Here is a 20973-nt window from a genome sequence, read left to right as displayed (position 1 = left end):
TGCTGGAAAAGTAGCTGAGAGCCTGGTCCACAAGCCTGGCTGGCAGAGAGAGAGAGAGAGAGAGAGAGAGAGAGAGAGAGAGAGAGAGAGAGAGAGAAACACACACACCCACACCAGAATTGACCTCAAGCCCATTTCCAATGACAAGGTCATAACTTCTGATCCTTTCCAAATAGTTCATCAACTGGGAACTCAGCTTACAAAGGCGTGGACCCACATCCTCATTCTGACCGCTGCAATAGTCCTTTGATGGACATGGATTTTTTTTTTAATTTTTATTTAAAAACTATGTATATAGTGGGTGGGTGCATCTGCTTGTAGCACATGGAGAGGTGAGAGGACAATTTTCAGTAATTAGTTCTCCGCTGCAAATACATATACCATGTAGATCAGGTTATCAGGCTTAGCAGCAAGCATCTTTATGCATAGTTGTATCTTGCTGGCCCAGACATTTCTTTTTTTTTTTCTTTAAGAGTGTTCACAAGGAAGATAGAAAAGTCAAAGCTTTACTGGAATAAGGAGAGGCAAAGTAGCAAGTGAGAGGAAGTAGGCATTGGGGAGGGAATTCTGTAAAGGTTAGGGCGTAGGTGTGTGTCATGAGTTAATAACCCCCTAGTGGTGAGTTTACCTTGTAATAGAGATGAATTGGGAAACAAGTGTCATGATTTTGGTGCATATGACTTTCTGCCGTTAGAGGTTGAGAAGTAATGTTAACAGGTAGCTGCAAGATCCTTGGAAGTTACATTGTGGTTGTACAGTTCAGTTCTGGAAGCTGTCCAGTTGTAGCCGTTACTGCAGTGGCTCGTGTTAGTGTGTCCTCTGTCCACTGCTTATTTCCATACTTTGTTCTTAGGGAGCTGGTGGAAACAGTTAGTACATTGGTTTAAAGTTGAAGCAAAGTAAAACCAACAAAGTCCAGGTTAACTTCTCCTGCCCAGACAGTGAAAGAGATTAAAATGTGACTGGCCTTCATTCTCACTGGAATCCCGTAAGATGCTGTTATCACTGACAGTAGGGTGGAGAAGGCGAAGCAGAGAGGTTGGGAAGATGGCTGCTTCAGGAACAGTTCTCCTTTATGTTTAGGCTTAAAAATGAGTTTCTAGATTATACATAGTAATTGCTCAGAAATGTTTTTGGACTTTGAATGACTTTTGGATCACATATGTCATTGTTAAATCTCATTTTTTTTTTCTGTTTTTTGGATTTTTTTGGTTTTTTCGAGACAGGGTTTCTCTGTATAGCCCTGGCTGTCCTGAAACTCACTCTGTAGTTGGCCTGGCTGGCCTCAAACTCAGAAATCCGCCTGCCTCTTCCTCCCAGAGTGCTGGGAGTAAAGGCATGCGCTACCAGCGCCCGGCTATTAAATCTCATATTTAATGTTTATAACAAGCTTCGTAAATATAATACATTTTGGAAACTGGACTCTAAATAAGGTCTTTAAGAAATTTGATGGAGCATTGCTTGGATTGTTTAGCCCTGATTTGGTATATAGATAAGCCACTTGGTGCTTTTAGTGTAAGATTCTCAGTACATTTTTGTTCGGGTTTCTTCAAGCCATTTAAGTCTTAATTGTAGAATTAACTGTACATTTAATTTTAATTTTAAGTGTAGATTTCTGGATCTAGCTATCTCTTGAGCCTTTTCTCTGTGTAACAGCCCTGGCTGGCCTGGAACCCTGTTGGACAGGCTGACTTTGAACTCACAAGAGATCTGCCTGCCTCTGCCTTCCAAGTCCTGAGACTAAAGCACACCTGGCTAGGTTTAGTCTTGAACATTTACTGCTTATTGAGGTGATTAAACAAATGTCTTTCTTATAAATCCTTATTTGAATTGATAGCTATTAGTATTCTAGTTGGTGGAGTGAATCTGGGAGAGTAGAATCTAAAAGTGAGATCAACTAAAGTTTCATACAATAGCCAATTTCATTCTGGGCATCAAACAATTATGTTTTGAGGGCATTCTGAGGATTAAGCAAGTTCATGTGAGCAAAGTTCACTTGAGTTCAAGTTGTGTACTGTCTGAAAGGCAAGGTCACAGAAGTCTAGGCTATGTACAATCATAAAAGCATCTTGTGCTGGGAAACATTCTGAATAATGATGGGTAGGATTATGGGTAATCTGAAGTAAAGCATTCCTATTATTACATCTGGGAGGGGTGTGCAAGCGCATTCCAAGAACAAATCTATGTTTTGGAGGAATAGAGGTTCCAAGATTCTTGGTAGCTGGGTAGTGGTGAAGCATTCCTTTAATCCCAGCACTTGGGAGGCAGAGGCAGGTAGATTTTAGAGTTCAAGCTAGCCTCATCTACAGAGTGAGTTCCAGGACAGCCAGGGCTACACAGAGAAATCCTGTCTTGGAAATAAAAAAAGACTCTTGGTTTGTTTACTGGAGTTTTCTCACAAGGTCTTGAAAATCTCCTTGCACACCTTTTTTCTTGGACCATGTTCCAACAGACTGGGAGATGGGACTTTATTCAAACTGATGAGTCACCTCAGATTTCCTTTGTCACTTTCCATACAGTGTTCTTTTGTTATGCATGTCTGAGCACATCACTAGCTCTTTCTTAGGGAACCGTGAGGCTTGTGTCCACACAGATGCATGTAATAATGCTTTTTCCAGACACTGGTGTGTTAGAGGTTCTGCTTGTTCCTCTGGGGTAGTTGATCAGATTTATCTTGAAGAATGAATGCTAGTACTCTGGATTCTAACTACATTTATTGTATCTGTATGATAAGCAATAGTTTAATATTTAATACTTCTATTTATGGAATGAAGTTACTTGTAAGTTTTTGAATAAGTAAAATAATTTAAAAATACAGAGTAGTAAAATTTGTAAAATATTTTATCTTTTAGGAGAGGGTTAAATCCACCTCACAGGGTGAAATCTATCTCCATGACAACATTTACACAACAGGAAATTGAATTCCTGCAAAAACATGGAAATGAAGTAAGTATTTTGCAATTTTCAAGTATGTTGCAATCATTTTAATGTGATTTAATACGTTGCTTAAAATGGTAAGTTTCTTGTCTCAATATTAATTTTGTATTCCATATTTGGATATCTCAGAAAGTCTTATTTGATAATGCCTTTGGGATTAATGCCTAAAATGATTTACTGTGGTACTGAAGTGAAACATAGATAGGTATTTAAAACTTAGCAGTGTTGCTGTAGAAAGCAGATTTGGTGGATGTGTTGTATCTCGGGGAGGAAGAAGAGCCAGCTCTGTAATAAGGCGCTCAGCTGGTGAGCATGCCTTGTGGCGAGCTCTCACTTGAGGCCATCTCATGTCTGTATGATGCTTAATGCTCAGCAGGTGCTTAGCAGAGGGAGTTAGGAAAAGATTTGGAGAACTGTTTTCTCTGACCTCTCACAGGCTCCCAGGAAGCCATGCTGTTTGCTTATTTATTTGTAGATTTAAGTTTAGTTGCTAATAAAAGTAGTGATCTATTGTTTTAAAAATGGGTAAAATTGAGAGTGTGGTATTGCTTTTTCTGTTTTGTTTTAGGGGGAAAGTTTTGAGATAGGGTTTCACGATCTATCTATCTATCTATCTATCTATCTATCTATCTATCTATCTATCTATCTATCTATCCATCCATCCATCCATCCATCCATCCATCCATCCATCCATCCCTGGCTGTCCTAGAACTACTGTGTAGACCAGTCTAACTTCGAACTCAAGAGATGCACCTGCCTCTGTCTCTGGCATCAAAGGCATGTACCACTATGCCTGGTGGGAATGCTTTTTTAATCTTGCTCAGCTCAGCTCAGCTCAGCTCAGTTGATGGGTAGGAAGCATTTTCATTTTACAGGAAAAGCCTGCTTTTTAGGAAGGCAGTGGGACTTTAAGTGTACTATTTGGTTGCATATCTGTGATGACCTTAGAGGTGACAGAAGAGGCTGAATGTTAAGATTTTATTGGTTTTAGTCACCTCTTATTTAATTATTAGAAAGTGTTTACAAGTTTATTATAGTCTTTTTTTTTTTTTTGCCAGTGCTTCAGAATCATTATTAACATAACTTGCCTAACCAACCATTGTTGGACATGTATAATAATCCAGCACTCAGAGGCAAGAGGATCAAAACTCAAGGTTATCATTGGTTACATAGCAAGTTCTGGGCCAGCCTGGGCTGCATGAAAATCACCAAAACCCAAAATGGAATACAGTTATTTGCCTAATATGATTGACATCTAGTTTTGTTTCTAAAATGTGAAGAATGAATTCACAATTGTGAAGTTTTCTAAAATACATATTTAAAGAATAGAGCATACTTTAAAGTTTCCCAGTTTTGCCAGTGATAAAATATTTTGGGTTAGTAGGTGATTTGAGTACAATATAGGAAGCTACAAAGCTGGATACCATGGCTCACTATTTAAGAGCACATGCTATTCTTTACTGGAGCTTTTCAGCTCCTAGAACCCAAGTCAGGCAACTCATAACTCCATGGGATCTGATGCCTTTTTTTTTTTTTTTAAATCTGCCTTACCCCCCACCCCCATCTTTAAAAAAGGTGTCATACTTAAACACATATATTTAGGATTAAAATGGCAGTGTCATATATCTTATTTATGAATAGATTTATATCTGGAGATGAGTGCTTCTTTTTTTATTTTTTGTTTTTTTAGATTTTTGGATTTGGTTTTTTTCGAGACGGGGTTTGTCTGTATAGCCTTGGCTGTCCTGGAACTCACTCTGTAGACCAGGCTGGCCTCGAAGTCAGAAATCCACCTGCCTCTGCCTCCCAGAGTGCTGGGATTACAGGCGTGCGCCACCACTGCCACTCAGTTGAGATGAGTGCTTCTTAATTAGGAAATCAGAAAGTACATTGGTTTTGGCAGCATTCTTAGATCTTTTATTCTCCTGCTCTTTCACCATCTTAAAGGTTCACCATGCAGCAAGTGTGTTAGATTGTTGTCAGTATTGGAAAACATTGGTAATTTAAATTTGAAAGCACCATGGATGATAGATAACTTGTAGTGAACAGAGCTGACCTGCATGCCATGTGCTGTGTACAGTCACTCAGACATTCATATAATGAAACCATCTGTTGTACAACCATATGAACATTCACCTTGATCTTGTATTACACATATTTCAGTCATGTACATGTTAACTGCAAAAGAAGGCCATGCTTCCTACCCAGAAGGTAGTGGGAAAGATTACCAAGATTCAAGACAAAAAGACATGAAACATAAAACTATTAATTGAAACCCTCAGTGTATTGGTTTATCACATATATCCATCTAGAGAGATTATCTATTCATTCTGAACTTTGTCAAGAATTGGTAACAAAATTGAAAATTATAAAACTAATAGTTATAGTCGTTATTGAAGTGCCTATGTATTGGGCTGTGTTGATAGCTATTTATCACAAACAATACTGTTATTTATAAATATGCACCAAGGTCATATGTTTTAGAGAATATTTCTTTAGTTTCTTTAGATATGCTTTATAAATGAGTTGACTATTCGGTGTGTGTCACAGACCAGAAGCAGCTGGAGTATACCTCTCAAGTCCTAGGGCATGGCGTGCCAGATGGTTAGAATTTATGTGACAGCAAAACAGTGCATTTATTTGCTGTGTTTTTGACCAACAAATTGTTTCACAGAATCTCTTCACCCACTTCACCCTGTAGCTTGGTCAAATTTTTTGTCACTATAATAAATTACCTGAGGTAACCTATAAAGAGTACGTGCTTACTTTGACTTTTAAATCTGTTTTGTTTTTTTATTTTTGAGATAGCATCTCTGTAGCGCAGTCTGGCCTAGAGATTGCTATGATCTTTCTGCATCAGCCTTTGAATGCTGGGCTATGGGTATATGCCACCATGCCCAGCCTTAGAAGGTTTGTTCTGGTTTAGAGTTTTAGAGACTTCAGCCTATATGTCTCACCGGGGTGGGAAGGAACAGGGCTGGCCTGGGATGTCTTAATTGTCTTCAAGGACTTGTAATGACTTTAAACACCCCCCCTTCCTCCACCCCCAGTCTCTTCTTAGAGGTTCTACCACCTTCCAGTATGGCATGGTTGGGACTAAGCTGTTACCACAGAGCCCTCTGTGTTACATGCTAGATTCATCTGCTTTAATCTGAAAGTGTCTTGGGATGTTGCCTTTGTGTTCCAAAGTGACTTCCAGTTTCTGTCTGATGTCTGCCTGAGCATGAGGCCCTACATTCAGATCCCCAGAATCTACATTAAAATGCCTGGCTTAGCAGCATGGGCCTGTGGCTCTAACCCTGGGAGCCAAGGACAAGAGAGCTCTGGAGCTTTGTGTCCAGCCATGAAGCCAGTCAGTGAGCTCCAGGTTCAGTGAGAGATCGGGGTCAGAAAAGTTGAGGAAGACATCCAGCATACACACACACACACACACACACACACACACACACACAGAATTTCCAACATTTCCTTCACGTGACATTGCATGTAAATCATGACTTTTTAATTAAAGGGATTTCACTGTTGGGTTAGCTTTTTGTTCTCAAAGTAGTAGAAAAGGGGCCAGTGAATGGTGGACTAGATAATTACATAGAAAAGAGAATGTAATAATTGTACAGTTTTTTTTCTAGAAGTAAATCTCCCTCACTGCTGAAGTTCTGTAGGTATGCAGTCTGTGTAGATGTAGTACCTTTCACTGCTTCTGGTGTTTGATGAGCTTTCTGCTAGTTTGAGGATATATTAATTGGTTTTGAGAAAAAGTCTTCAAGATAAAATACATTTTTTTCTGTTAGGTGTGTTTGATTTGTCACCTTCCTTCGTGTGTGTGTGTGTGTGTGTGTCTGTGTGTCTGTGTGTCTGTGTGTGTGTGTTAGTAAGGATGGAACCCAGGGCTTCTTGTTTGCTAGACACTACCAACTGAGCTATGTCCAGCCCCTTCTATTCTTCGTTTTTGAAACTGATTTATCACCTGTTTATCACCTCCTGTTCTTGGGTGCTAGTGTTACTGTGATGAGCAAAACTTATCCCAATGCTAAGCTTGAAGATTATATCTTTAATTGTGGTAAGTATACTTACATGAGACAAACGCTGATACATCTTTTAGTGTGCAGTATACTTTTGCTAACCCTAGGCAGGCACAGTGTTCCTCAGCATATTGCTTTAGTCAGTCTTTCTGGTTCCTCCTCAGCCCCGACAGCCACCATTCTATTTCAGGTGTCACATACAAGTGAGATCATAACATTTTTGTCTCTCTTAGGCAAATTAGTTTAGCTATTTGTTCTCGAGGTTCATCTTTGTCACATATGACAGACTTTTTGAAGAAATATATTTTAGGGAGGTGGCAAGGTTAGCTTAGAGTGTATCATTCTCTTCTTTTCCTTGAGTCAGGGTTTCTCTGTGTAGCCCTGGCTGGCCTGGAGCTTGCCTTGTAGATGAGTCTGGTCTCAAACTGACAGGCACGACCTGCTTCTGCCTCTCCCTCTGCCTCCCATGTGCTGAGACTAAAGATGTTTGTGGTTACTGCCTGGCTTATAAAAAAAGATAGAAACAGCGTATAAGCACTAAAGGCGACCAGAGTGGGGTCTTGTCCCTACACTCCCTTTTTTCCTTTCATTGGTGTTTTTGAGACAGTCTCCCTATACAGCCCAAACTTAACTCTGATTCCTGTTTAGCCCACGCTGCCCTCAAAAACCACATGATTCTCCTGGTCCAGTCTTTTTTGTTCAGGGATTGTGATTTTGTATCTTCCGTGGCTGCCTACTTTATCTGTGTTTTTATAACCAGAATCCTATTTGAAAAAACGAGTAGTTGAAGGTTTCACTATGGGGCTAGGAAAAAAAAAATCAGTTTTCATTTTATTACGAGTGATTTATGAACCTTGTGACTGTAAGCAAACCATTTTTCTCTCTTGAGTTTCATTTTCCTTTGGAATATATTGCTAATTCTGTATTATTTATTGCCCAAGGCTTAAATAACAGTATCTTAAAAACTGATATATTTTATTAATGCACGCTGACCCTTTTATGTGGAAAGATACTTTCTGATTAATTTCTAAGTTTAGACAATAATTATAACAAAGGAACATGTTGTGCCTTGAATAGAATTTAGTATACAGAGAATTTTGTAGAAATGTTTCACTTAAGGCAAGCAGGCATTACTGTGAGAGGATGTCATTTTAAACTGCTGTTTCCCCTGGACAGCGCTATGCAGTAATGGCTGTTGCCTCCACTGGAAGACTTCCTTCCTTTTATAGCATCATTTCCTGTGTACTTTTCAATGCCTTCTTCTAAAATAGGCTTCAGTTCTTCTTTTTAAATATTAGTCTTGAATGCTTGGGGAATGTCATTGTTAGTCCATGTTTACGCAGATGTTTCCTATGAAGCATGAAATGTAAACATCTTAAGATCTTTGCTGGAACTGATCAATACATATATTATTGTCTAAACTAGTCAGACCCTAGGTGTAAGCAAGTAGATGTGGCTTTTGCTGACCTGTGGTTGATATATATTTAGAATTTAGATCATTGAATTTATTCTGTCTAACTAAGTTGGGAACGAAATGTTCTAGGTCAGCATACATATTTTAGCTGGAACAAAGGGAGAAGCACTTCATTCTACAGATGCTTCAGGGAAGGTGGAACAAAGGAATAATACACTAGACAGGAGGTTCATGCATCATGAAATCTTTACCTAAAAAACTATAACACAGTTAGCAGTGCATCCTAGGGTGTGTATCTGGGGTTTGTTGTATCATTTCCCCTTGGATTGGATAGGCTGGGAGGACTTGTTGGAGGAGTAATACCACCAGATACCTTTGAAGAGTTACCTAGGGGTCAGGGCTTGTTGGGTATGATTGGTCAGGACAAGAACTTCAATGCTTCTTCAAGGATGTCATTATAAGGCAGGGAATTCTGTGCTTTAAGCTAGATGTGGTTGGTCCTAAGTCTCCTATTATCTCACATGGTTTTGTGAGGCAGGGTTATAGACCTGTATCTGGTCTCACAGATAAGCTTCTGGCTATTTTCACGCAGCTGTATATGCTTTAATTCTTGATTAACACATTAGAAAAAGCAAAATGTTAAGATGGAATATAAGGCTGGAGAGATGGCTCAGCATCTAAGAGCACTGACTGCTCTTCCAGAGGTCCTGAGTCCAATTCCCAACAACCACGTGGTTGTTCACAACCATTTGTAATGTGATCTGATGCCCTCTACTGGTGTGTCTGAAGACATCTACAGTGTACTCATATAAACACACACACACACACACACACACACACGATCAAATCTTTTTTTAAAAAAAGCATTAAAAAATGGAATAAAATGGTTTTAAAATGTATATAAATAAATATAGAATTGTTAATTTCTTTTGTATGAGACATATGGATAATGGTGGTTGGTTTTTATCTCTGCAAGCATAGTTCAGTTTATATATCATTTAGATGCTCTTATCACTGAGAAATATGTATCAGCTGGTGATCTAGAAATACTAGCATTGTCATGTGAATACAGCTTACTGCATGTAAAACTGTTTATATTGTGTTTGCTATTGTATTACTTGATCCATGACATGTATTTGAAATATTTTTCTTATTATAGATTCTCTCTACCTTGTTTTTTGTTTTTGTTTTATTTTGAGACAGGGTTTCGCTGTTTAGTCCTACCTGGCCTGGAACTATGTAGATTAGGCTGGGTTCAAACATAGAAGATTCACTTACCTCTGCCTTTCAAGTCTTGGAGTTAAAACCATGTGCTACCGCATCCTGTAGAGAGATGGATAGGCAGAATAGTGTGTTGGTAATGGGCTGGAATGTAGCTCAGGGTTAGAGAGATTACACCTATGTACAGGACCCTAAGTTTGATTTCCCAGCACCTCAGCAGGATAAGGGTTGGCAACAGCTGGATATGATAGTACTGTACCATACTGTAATACTGTAATGCCAGACTGAGACAGGAGGATTGGAGTTAGAGGCCAGCTTGGGCTATGTACATAGCAAGACTGTGTTTCCCTGAAAGTAAGTAAGTAGAAAGTAAGAAGACTTTCTATTACTTTTGGTAATAGACTTTTGTACATTTGTAGTAACTATTTAAAGCATTTCTAATAACATTATAACATTTATTCTTTAATTAATAACTTTTTACTGTTTCATTTTCTTTTTTGCCCCTATTTTTAAAAAGGCAGAAATCAGGTACTTATCTTGAAATTTTAATTTATTTAGCTCTCTCTTTTTGTATTTTATGGAAAATATTAATTATTAAATGTTTTATTATGTCTTACCATCATGAGTCAGTACTCTATCTGTATTTAGGAGACAACAGACCAAAAAGAAAATTTGAGAAGTTCTGTGTAGAGATGGATTATTGGGAAAAGATGCTCCAACTCCATCCTCCTGCTCTTCTTACTCATCTAGAAGTGAGCAGAATCATGCTACGTTGTTTATACTTTCCATGCTTTATGGACAGTAGAGGTTTATCTCAACAAAGGGGGATATGTATGTTAGCATTTCTATTCTTTCCTTGTGAGGATTATAAAGCAGGAATAAGTGATCCATGTCTTACCTGATCTTTTCTCAAGCTTATCTAAACTGTTTCTTATTTTCCCTTTTTAACACGAGTGGTTTGTTATGCTATGCAGCTTTCCTTCTTTGGGCTTGCTAATTTGCTCCTGTGTGTGTTTGTCTTAACAGCTGTCACAACCGCTCAGCTACACCTGACAAGCCTGTGTGGAACCCCTTGTTTTTTGGTCTGTGGTTGGGTTGGCCAGCCCTTTTAGATTTCTAGTGACTCTTTTAGATTGAGATGATTGGATCCTTTGATGCTCACAGCTCCCTTAAAGCTGTCTAGCTTTTGAGGTTTTACTGAGTGTTTGACTGCAGTGGCTGGTGGGTGCTGCCATTACAGTCTGGGGTACTGTGCTCCAATGTGAGATTTCCTTACAGCCAGGCTGTGCTTTGCAATAGTCGCTTGGCTAACTTCCAGTTTTCCACATTAACTATCCATTTGCCAACAAATTCTTGAATGGTAAAAGTGTACATTAAAAACACTTTACATTCTGTTATTGGCGATCATGATGCCAATTCTAAGATCACTTAGCGCTATAGTGAGGAAAGGATAACTCACAGCTTTATGAATTGATTCCTTGGCTCATTTGTTCTTTAATTTTATATTTAATTTTTTCCTAAGATGGGTTTTGAGTCATTTTGTTCATTGAACATTTATGGCTCAACTTAAACGCATCATAAGGGTTAGTACTGCGTCAGGCACATGCTCAGTGAGTCTAACATGGCCGCTTATAATCTTTTTCTGTAGAAGTATGTAATGTACTTTGTGAGTTCATTTTGGTTTTTTGGTTTTTCAAGACAGGGTTTCTCTGTGTATGTAGCCCTGGCTGTCCTGGAACTCACTCAGTAGACCAGGCTGGCCTCAGAAATCTGTGTGCCTCTGCCTCCCAAGTGCTGGGATTACAGGCGTGCGCTACCACTGCCCGGCATAGAGGGTGATTTTTCAAGACCCCTTTGATTTTGTCTGCAGCAGGGTTAAAGGTGGACCTCATTTCCTTCGTTCCTTCCTCAGCCATTGTTGTCCAACCACCCACCACTGCAGATTTCTCAAAATAAAACAGCACAAAAAATTAACAATATACCAATGCTATATTAGTTCATATTACAGTAATACAGTTTGTATCTCAGTATCAGGTGTGTTAATGCATTGAGCCTGCCTAATATCCCTTTCATTAACTTCCTAATATTTTTACATAAGAAGATATGACATATCTTACAGCTTTGTAGCAAGAGTGGGCTGAGCTAGTTTAGGCTTTCAAGCACCACAACCACGTTATGCTATAATTAGGATGATTATTTACCCCCTTTCTCCGGAGAGATCATCAAAACTAATCTTACTATGTATTGAGCCCTTACAAATGATGGCTTCCAAGGGTCATTATTATTCCTCACTACTGTTTTTAGCCCACACCCCTAGGTTCCCATGTTAATAGATGCTATTACTTTCCGTGTCTTCTTGTTCATTTTAGATTTTAGTTCCTTACACTTTTCCTGCTGTTGCTAAATTCCAGCTAGTGTTCACAAGGATTCTTCCCATAGCCTTTGATCCCCCATCCCTTGTCTTCCAGTGGTCTTTCATCCCAGTTGCATTATCAATCACTCTATGACCTGTTGGGTTTACAACTTAAGTATTTTGTGGCAAGATCTCCCCACTGATCCTTTCTTCCCAGTTTTTTCACTGTGAAACTTAGCTACACTAGCCAACTAGCAGGGCCTTCATTCTAATTTGCTTTGTCTTCACCTCTCTTTGCCTGGCGTGAAGTTCATGGTCTGTATTATAACCACTCTACTTCACCTTTTGTCCTATTGCACTTGGCAGACATCAACCACCTGCAATTTTAGTTGGCTTTTTTCTTCATTCTCTAACTTAAAGGACCCCCTACTCCATTAAATTTTACTAAAACATAACAGACAGAAAACAAACTGCTCTTAGCAAAGGCTTATAGATGGTAGTTTTAAGATGATAATGGGAATAAAACTCAACTATTCAGGGGCCAGATAAATTGATCTCCAGGAAGCAAAGAGGCTTTTTTTTCTTTTTTTGGGCTGGGAGATAATGTTGGGAAAGTTTGGACTTTGATAGGAGTCTTGCTTAGTGACAAGTTTTCTGACTAAATTTTTTTGTTTGTTTTTGTTTTTCCGAGAAAGGGTTTCTTTGTAGTTCTGGCTGCACTAGAACTCACTTTGTAGACCAGGCTGGCCTTGAACTCAGAAATCCACCTGCCTCTGTCTCCCAAGTTCTAGTATTAAAGGTGTGTGCTACCACTGCCTGGCCTGACTAAATTTAAGAAACACTTTTTTGTTTGGTAGAAAGAGCACTACATAGAGGTGTGTCATATCACTTGTCAATTGTACAAAGAATGGAGGTATATTCATAAAATTAGTATATTCATAAAATTGCATATGTGTACATGCACAGCCTCCTTCCCTCAGTATACACCTGGAGGTCAGAGGGCAACTTTTCGGCATCTTCTCTCCTTCCACTGTGGGTTCCAGGGGTTGAACTTAAGTTGTCCACGGGTATTTTTATCTGTGGGTTGTGTTGCCTATTTTATGTTTGGTTTCATTTTTCCCAGTCAGCATAATTGTCTAGAAGTTTTGTCTTCGGGTTTCTATTGTTGTGAAGAGACACCATAACCATAGCAACTCTTATAAAGGAAAACATGTAATTGGGGCTGGTTACAGATTCAGAGGCTTAGTTTGTTATTGTTGTGGTGGGAAGCATGGTGGCATGCATGCAGACATGGTGCTGGAGAGGAGCTAAAAGTTCTACATCTGGATGGGAAAGCAGCAGGACTGGAACTTGAAAGGCTACCCCCCTGTGACACACTTCCTCTAACAAGGCCACATCTGCAATAATGCCTTTCCCTATGAACCTATGTGTCATTTTCACTCACACTGACTGCCACAAAGTTTACGCATCGCCACATTGCTCCTTTGACTTGCTGCATAGTCTTTTCTTGGTCTGTGCTGCAGTTTGTTCGTCCATCACCACTACATACAGTCGGTTGCATTCTTTCCAATTTGGGCTCCCCAGTAAAGCTACTGTGATCAGCTGTGTACAATCCTGTGTGCAGACACCTGCTTTCATACTTTTGGGGGACATAGTTCCAGAGTGACCTGGTCATGGAGTAGGAGTATTTAGTGTTTAAGAAGCTACCCAACTATTTTCTTTAGGGGTTGTACCATTTACATTCTGGAGTTTCAGTTGCTCCATACTCAGCATCAAGAGATATGGTCAGTAAGTAAATAACTGTCATTTCATAGTAAGACTATGGGACTATGGGTCTGTATCCTGCGTTTCTGCTGCCAGGTTTCAGCGGCATATGGTGTTAGCTTGCTTTGTTGAAGTGACTGTTTATATACCCTGCCTCCCAACTTAATCTTAAAAGTTGTATTCTTGTTTCTTAGTACTCTAGGCTCAAGGATTTTCAAATTTTAAACATTTGATTATGGGTTCTTATCTTTTTTTAAGTATCTTTCTCCTTTATAATTCCTTTTTGCATCTTGTTTGAATTTTGTTTCTCTTAATTCTTCAAAAAGAGTTAAATGTCTCACACACTCATAAGGCTAGTATTTGTGTTATGCTTTATCGACAGACTGCTTACACTTCTGGTATTTTGTGTCCTCTTTGGCTGTTGTTAGCTTGCTAAGGGCCTTCCATTGCTCTTAGCCCAGTTTTTGTTTTATCAGTAAAGGAAGGATTTTCCCAGAGGTTACTTGAATCCTTTGACATGATGATTGACAGCTCATGATCATGCTGAGACCAAAAGAGCCCAGTGCTCCCAAGTCTCAGTTCACCACTTGTTTCCTTTTAGATTTCTCTATGAGCTTGTTGCTAAGATTTCACTGTCTTGCCACACATGCCAGTAAGTTCAATTCCTTAGTTTATGATTGCAAGCAGCATTGTAAATGGCTTTCTCAAAGAAACAGAATTTTCTCTTGAAATTTCATTAAATTAGGACATTGATTTTTTTTTTTTTAACCCTTTTTTCTCAATTCTTTTCAAAGGTCTGCAAACAGATTTGGCTAGGATTATTTGATGATAGATCTTCAGCAATTCCAGACTTCAGGGATCCACAAAAAGTAAAAGAGTTTCTACAAGAGAAATATGAAAAGAAAAGATGGTGAGTGAAAAATTGGTCTTTAGTTAAAGCGCATAGATCGGGCATGTGGTACAACTTGACTGACTGATTCAGGCAGGCAGGCAGAACTGCGGTGTTAACGGTTGGTTATACAGCCATGCCCCCCTAGATTTGGTTTCCAGAGACCTTTGCTTGGTTTTATCTTCACACATCTGTGCTTGGCAGCAAGCAGCCTTTCATAATGATGTCAAGGTTCATGCCAAGGACAATTCGTGGTCTCCTAATCCTTTCTGTTTCCTTAGATGTTTTTAGTTTGTAATGCTTCTTTCTGTAAACTCCTTATTTCTTCACTATTTATTACGAAGTATCTTTTAGGCATTGTTAAAGCTCTTGTGTCTGTCTACTTAATTGTGTCCTGCTGGAGGTCTGTGCCCCAAATATCCCTTATTTTTCACCCAAGAAATTAACTTGCTGGTTGAGTGAGAAGGGAACAATTTTACTCCTTATATACTACACTAAAGCCAAGATGACCTTTCAGCAGAGCATGGGGGCTGTACTGATAGAGCAGTCACTCAGCCCCTCAGCTTTAGCTTTATGAAAGAACTAAGTATGGTTTTTTGTTTTTGTTTGTTTTTTTTTTTTTTTTTGATTTGGTTTTTTTCGAGACAGGGTTTCTCTGTAGCCCTGGCTGTCCTGGAACTCACTCTGTAGACCATGCTGGCCTCGAACTCAGAAATCTGACTGCCTCTGCCTCCCAGAGTACTGGGATTATAGGCGTGCACCACCCGCCTGCCCGGCTTATCTGTTTGGTTTTTATAGCAGTACTGTACAGTCTGTATTCCTGCTTAGGGGATTAAGATGGTGAGAGAGTTGAGGATAAAGGGGATTAAGATGGTGAGAGAGTTGAGGATAAAGGGAGCAGATAATTGGGAAGTTATCTTGTTTCCCCAGAGGAAATAGTATTTTGACCCAGGGAATAATGTAGTCAAAGGTGGGATTGGGTGGAAGGAGTTTACTATGGATTATGGGGAAGATCCCTTTGAATAGTGAGCACATTTTCTCCGAGTTACACATTCTGTGTAGTCTGTGTTTGACTACTTCTAAGAAGTTTTTTTTTTTTTTAAACTTCTTATTTTGTTTTTTTGTTTTTATGGTTTTTTTGGGGGTGGGGGTTGGATTTGGTTTTTTCGAGACAGGGTTTCTCTGTGTAGCCCTGGCTGTCCTGGAACTCACTCTGTAGACCAGGCTGGCCTCGAACTCAGAAATCTGCCTGCCTCTGCCTCCCAGAGTGCTGGGATTACAGGCGTGCGCCACCACCGCCCGGCTACTTCTAAGAAGTTTAATAAGAGTTATCTAGAACTCTCTTCATGTGCACTAGATTGAACTAGATAGATTAGTTAGGCATATAGATGAAAATGTACCAATGAAATTTTAGTTCAAGACAGAAGAAAATATTTGCAGATCCTGGAGTGATAGTTAAATATCATACACAAATGACATTTTTAATAACAAAAGCTATCCCCCTTTTATCACTTTTGTTCTTAATTGTCTAAATTTCCCAGCCTATAGAGAAAATAAAACTGTTCTCCTTAAGGGACCCCAGCATAGCTGTTTGCTTAATGCAGCAGGACTAATTTTTAACAATTCAGAAAGTGAGTTTGCTGTTAGTAGTTAGATGGCTTGAGTTTTAGTGATATTAGCCCTAGCTGCAAAGGGGGGCAGGGATGTGAGACAGGGAATGTGAGTGTCACTAGGAGAGTAAAATCCTCAGTTCCTCTCCTGCATTTATAACAGGAACCCTGAAAATCTCAAGTAATAGTTTGTCTTACTTGCATGCCTTTCCTACGAAGCACAGCATTCCTAATCTCCTTTGCAATAGCAGTTATAACATGTGAAATAAGATACTTGACTAATACAATTATACAGAAGAGCATGGATGCATTTTAAGTGCAGGTCTTATTACTATAATCAAATGATTTCATATTGATGTTTTTATATGACTCCTCCCTGTCAAGCACTAAAATGTTGAACCATCATACTTTATATCTGTAATGATATAGATTATGAAATCTCTCAAACTCATTGCAGCAGATAACTATTTTGAGTCATTGACTTCATTTTATATTTAAAAATTATGAAAATATCATCTGTCATTATATTCTAATTAGAATTGTTTGTGCATAATGCTTTGGAAAAATGGGTCTTTTATGGGAAAAACTGCGATAACTTTCTATGGCTTTCAAAGCTAAAATATACAATATACTAAACCAACTCTAATATTGCTTCTTGTGTTTTACTGTTAGATTAAATTACAGCTTTTATGGATGATTAAATTTTAGTACATTTTCAAAAAAATATAGAACAAACACAAGCTTTCTACAAGTGTCAGTGGGTCCGGAATCTGCATGTGTCTGTCTTATCACAGAGGCGGGGTTTGTATGTGGTCTGAGCAGCAGCCTAGCACCCGGCCTCCCTAGGAATGTTTGTTGTAGGGAGTGGCTTGTGCAGCAGGGATAGTGTTGTCTTGAGATGGTTCTTTTCACTTAGATATACATTCTTACTTTAAGTGTGGTGAATCATTATAGCCATAAACTGTTATCTGTCTGATCCTGGGATCGGGATTAGCAGCACCCAAGAATTCATGTTGTTAGTGTAATGACAGAGTATTGGAGAACATTAAGTGTTTGATTCTCAGATCTCGTCATTCCTGTGTTCTCGTAGTCAGGTAGTTGTATTGTTTGTGAATATTACATGGTTAGTTAATAGCTAACACATTGGCAGTTAATTCTAACCACACTACAAACGTGAATTTGTTTATATCCCACAGTAACTTAATAGGCAGAAAAAAATCCGAAGCATGGAGATGAAATGATTTGCTCAATGTTTCATAGTTGTTGAGTGGTGGAGCTGGGGTTGGAACACTGTCTCTGAAATAAGTGTTTTTAACTACCTTAATCCTTTATCCCCTCCCCACTCAATAATGGTGAGTGAGGATGAGGGTAGGAATACACTTAAAGTCATAGAGAACAGAAGGTTCCAACAGTCCCTTCCCTGACACGAACACTGCTGATATTTGGGCATTATATTCCTGCAGTCTTTTCTCCTTCCTTTATTCCCTCTCCTGTGTCTTTTGTATGTGACCGCTTAGACCTGAAAGACTTGTTGAGTCACATGGGCATCTGTACAAGCCAAAGAAACTTAGGGGCTATGTAGAATTATATACATTTTAGAATAATGTATGTAGTTTTCTATTGACAGGTATTTGTTAACTTTGTTCCCCAGGTTTTTTTTGTAAGGATTTATTTATTATTATATCTCTAAGTACACTATAGCTGTCTTCAGACACCAGAAGAGGGTGTCACATCTCTTTATGGATGGTTGTGAGCCACTGAGTGGGTGCTGGGATTTAAACTAAGGACCCCTGGGAGAGCATTCAGTGCTCTTAACCACTGAGCCACTGCTCCAGCCCTGTTCCCCAGTTTTTAAACATTAAGATTGCAGGGGTAACATAATGTGTATCTGTGTATACTTATCTAGTTACTTGCTAAGGATACGTTTCTAGGAGTAATTCTTCTGAATATAGAGCATACCTGTATGTGATTGTCATTAGATAGCAACTAAAAATTCAGTTCATATGGACCAGAGGTGTATAGTACATTTATATTTTATTTGCCTTAAGTTTTCTTTATGACTTGTTTCTTTTGTCCATTTTCAAGTGGAGTTGTTCTTTCTTTCTTTCTTTCTTTCTTTCTTTCTTTCTTTCTTTCTTTCTTTCTTTCTTTCTTTCTTTCTTTCTTTCTTTCTTTCTCTCTCTCCCCCTCCCTCCCTCCCTCCCTCCCTCCCTCCCTCCCTTCCTTCCTTCCTTCCTTCCTTCCTTCCTTCCTTCCTTCCTTCCTTCCTTCCTTCCGTCCTTCCTTCCGTCCTTCCTTCGAGATAGGGTTTCTCTGTGTAGCCCTGGCTGTCCTGAAACTTACTCTGTAGGCCAGACTGGCCTTGAACTCAGAAATCCACCTGCCTCTGCCTCCCAAGTGCTGGGACTAAAGGTGTGCACCTCTACTGCCTAGTGGAGTTCTTATTTTTAATAGTTTATATATTTTAGGCCATTATAAGTGTTTCCTCACTGATTTATCTTTAGATATTTATGATATTAAGAGTTCCTCACTTTAAAAATTACAGTATTGTTTGTTGTGATTTCTTCCAGCAGCAGGTGTTATGGTGTATTGTCTCAGGAAGGCCATGAGTAAATAATTGAAACAAATTTTATGACCAATGCACATTTTTCTTTAAATAATTTTGGGCAGTTAATAGCCTTAAACTGTCAGTTTTAAGTTCTACCTTTTCCAGTAATACTAGTGTTGTAAGAGTGCTGTATAAAATTTAGATTTAATAATTTAAATATGGATTCCTTAGCCATGCAAAGGTGATGCACACCTTTAATCCCAGAACTTGGGAGGCAGGGATAGGCAGATCTCTGAGTTCAAGGCCAGCTTGGTCTACAGAGCAAGTTCCAGGACAGCCAGGGCTACAGAGCAAAACCATGTATGGCAAACCAAGAAAAAAATATGGATTCCTCAAATTTTTCTTAGCAGTCTGTTTTGATTTTCACATTGCAGGTATGTTCCGCCAGAGCAAGCCAAAGTGGTGGCATCGGTTCATGCATCTATTTCAGGGTCTTCTGCCAGCAGCACAAGCAGCACCCCGGAGGTCAAGCCCCTAAAATCTCTATTGGGAGATTCTGCACCTGCATTGCACTTAAATAAGGGCACACCTAGTCAGGTGAGGGTTGGTAACTCCTGAGGATGACAGGAGGGTCGAGTGTTGAGAGCCTGTAACACTGTGTCTGTGATCTGTGAAATACATTAAAAGATTGTTCGACGTGGTAGGAACATATGTTTTTATTGTCTTTGGCTTTGACATCACTTTGTAAAGATCTTCTGTGATGCCTTAACAGAAAATAGCAGGATTTGCAACATACCTGATTATGTTAAATGTGTGCTTATTATCATTGAAATGCAATGGTTTTAACAGTGTACCTCATCAGTGAACACTGAAACCATTTATATCCTCAATATTCACTTTGTTCTACTTAGAATGTTATGACTGTTTCTCAGTGTGACACTGTTATGCTATACTGTATTTGAATGAATAGCTTTGAAGTTGTAATGTAGAGCAAATCCTACCCTTTTGATAGTGTATTCTAGAGCCTCTGAGGAAATTCTTCTCTTTCCATAAGGCTTAAAGTGGAAAAGTGAGGAGAGGAGTAAAGTCAGGATACTGTAATCTTCGTGTGTATAAATGCATTTTTAGTACAATGAATTGGAGAGCTTTTATAAAACTTATAGCAAATATGACTGAAAAATCTTTATGATTACATAAGTAATCACATAATTTTGTAATACATAAGTTTGTATTTTAGAAACACCACGAATAAGTACTGTGCTTGCAGTCCCCAGTTGTAGGTCGCTCTCAAGGGCAGCAACAGGAGAAGAAGCAATTTGACCTTTTGAGTGATCTTGGCTCAGACATCTTTGCTGCTCCAGCTCCTCAGTCAACAGCTACAGCCAATTTTGCTAACTTTGCACATTTTAACAGTCATGCAGGTATGTCTTTTCCTGATAGCTATTGCCTAGGATATGTGTAAAACACCAGGAAACATTAATCATTTGCTATACTTAAGTGTCAGTAAGTGTAGTTCACTGAGGAATTTTGATCATCCATGAACATTGTAGCATATAGATATATACCCATAGTATTTTTAGGGGGAAGATCTTAGATAGCATCTTTTGTTTTGTTTTTGTTTTGTTTTTTTTTGAGACAGTTTTTCTCTATGTAGCCCTGGCTAACCTGGAACTCACTCTGTAGACCAGACAGGTCTTGAACTCATTAAAATGTACCCTGGTACTTTTTACTTTTTAATCACAAAAGAAATGATGTATAACACATGGAATGTGACTTCTTTTCATGAAAAAAAAATAGGAGAAGAATTACATTTTTAAATTTTTTTTTTTACACTTTATGGTGTGTGTGTGGGTGTGTGTGTGTATGTGTATGTGTGTACGTGTGTACGTACACTCCATGGTGGATGTGTGGAGGTAAGAAAACAACTTGTAGGAGTTAGTATTCTTTTTCCATGTGTGCCCTGAGGATTAAACTCAGGTTTTCAGGCCTGGTGATAGGTGCCTTTCCCAACGGCATGGCCTGAGGCAAGACATTACTACGTATATAGATAACTACCTTTTTATTATGGACAATGACGACCAAATGCAAATGTGTAATGTAACTTAAGTATGAATCTCATGTACCTAGTACTGTTTTCTTTGTCATTCCACTCATCTGAGTTTGAAACACAGTTTAGACATAAGTACTTTGTGTCTATGTGCCTCCTCCAGTGTAT

General features: G+C 38.9%; 1 protein-coding gene across 3 annotated transcripts in view; it reads left to right on the top strand.

Annotated features, from left to right (window-relative positions):
• The window catches only part of Agfg1 (ArfGAP with FG repeats 1), a 60225-nt gene that overhangs the window by 17405 nt on the left and 21847 nt on the right, over positions 1-20973 (top strand). For all 3 annotated transcript variants that reach the window (XM_052191937.1, XM_052191936.1, XM_052191935.1), the window contains exons 2-5: positions 2853-2946; positions 14506-14621; positions 19193-19355; positions 20026-20179. In XM_052191937.1, the coding sequence (XP_052047897.1) occupies positions 2853-2946; positions 14506-14621; positions 19193-19355; positions 20026-20179 (527 nt within the window). The remainder of the gene's footprint in view (positions 1-2852; positions 2947-14505; positions 14622-19192; positions 19356-20025; positions 20180-20973) is intronic.

The sequence above is a fragment of the Apodemus sylvaticus genome, chromosome 9, assembly GCF_947179515.1.
Source record: "Apodemus sylvaticus chromosome 9, mApoSyl1.1, whole genome shotgun sequence".
NCBI lineage: Eukaryota > Metazoa > Chordata > Mammalia > Rodentia > Muridae > Apodemus > Apodemus sylvaticus.
The sequence above is the reverse complement of the archived record's forward strand: the minus strand, read 5'-3'. Positions and strand labels throughout refer to the sequence as shown.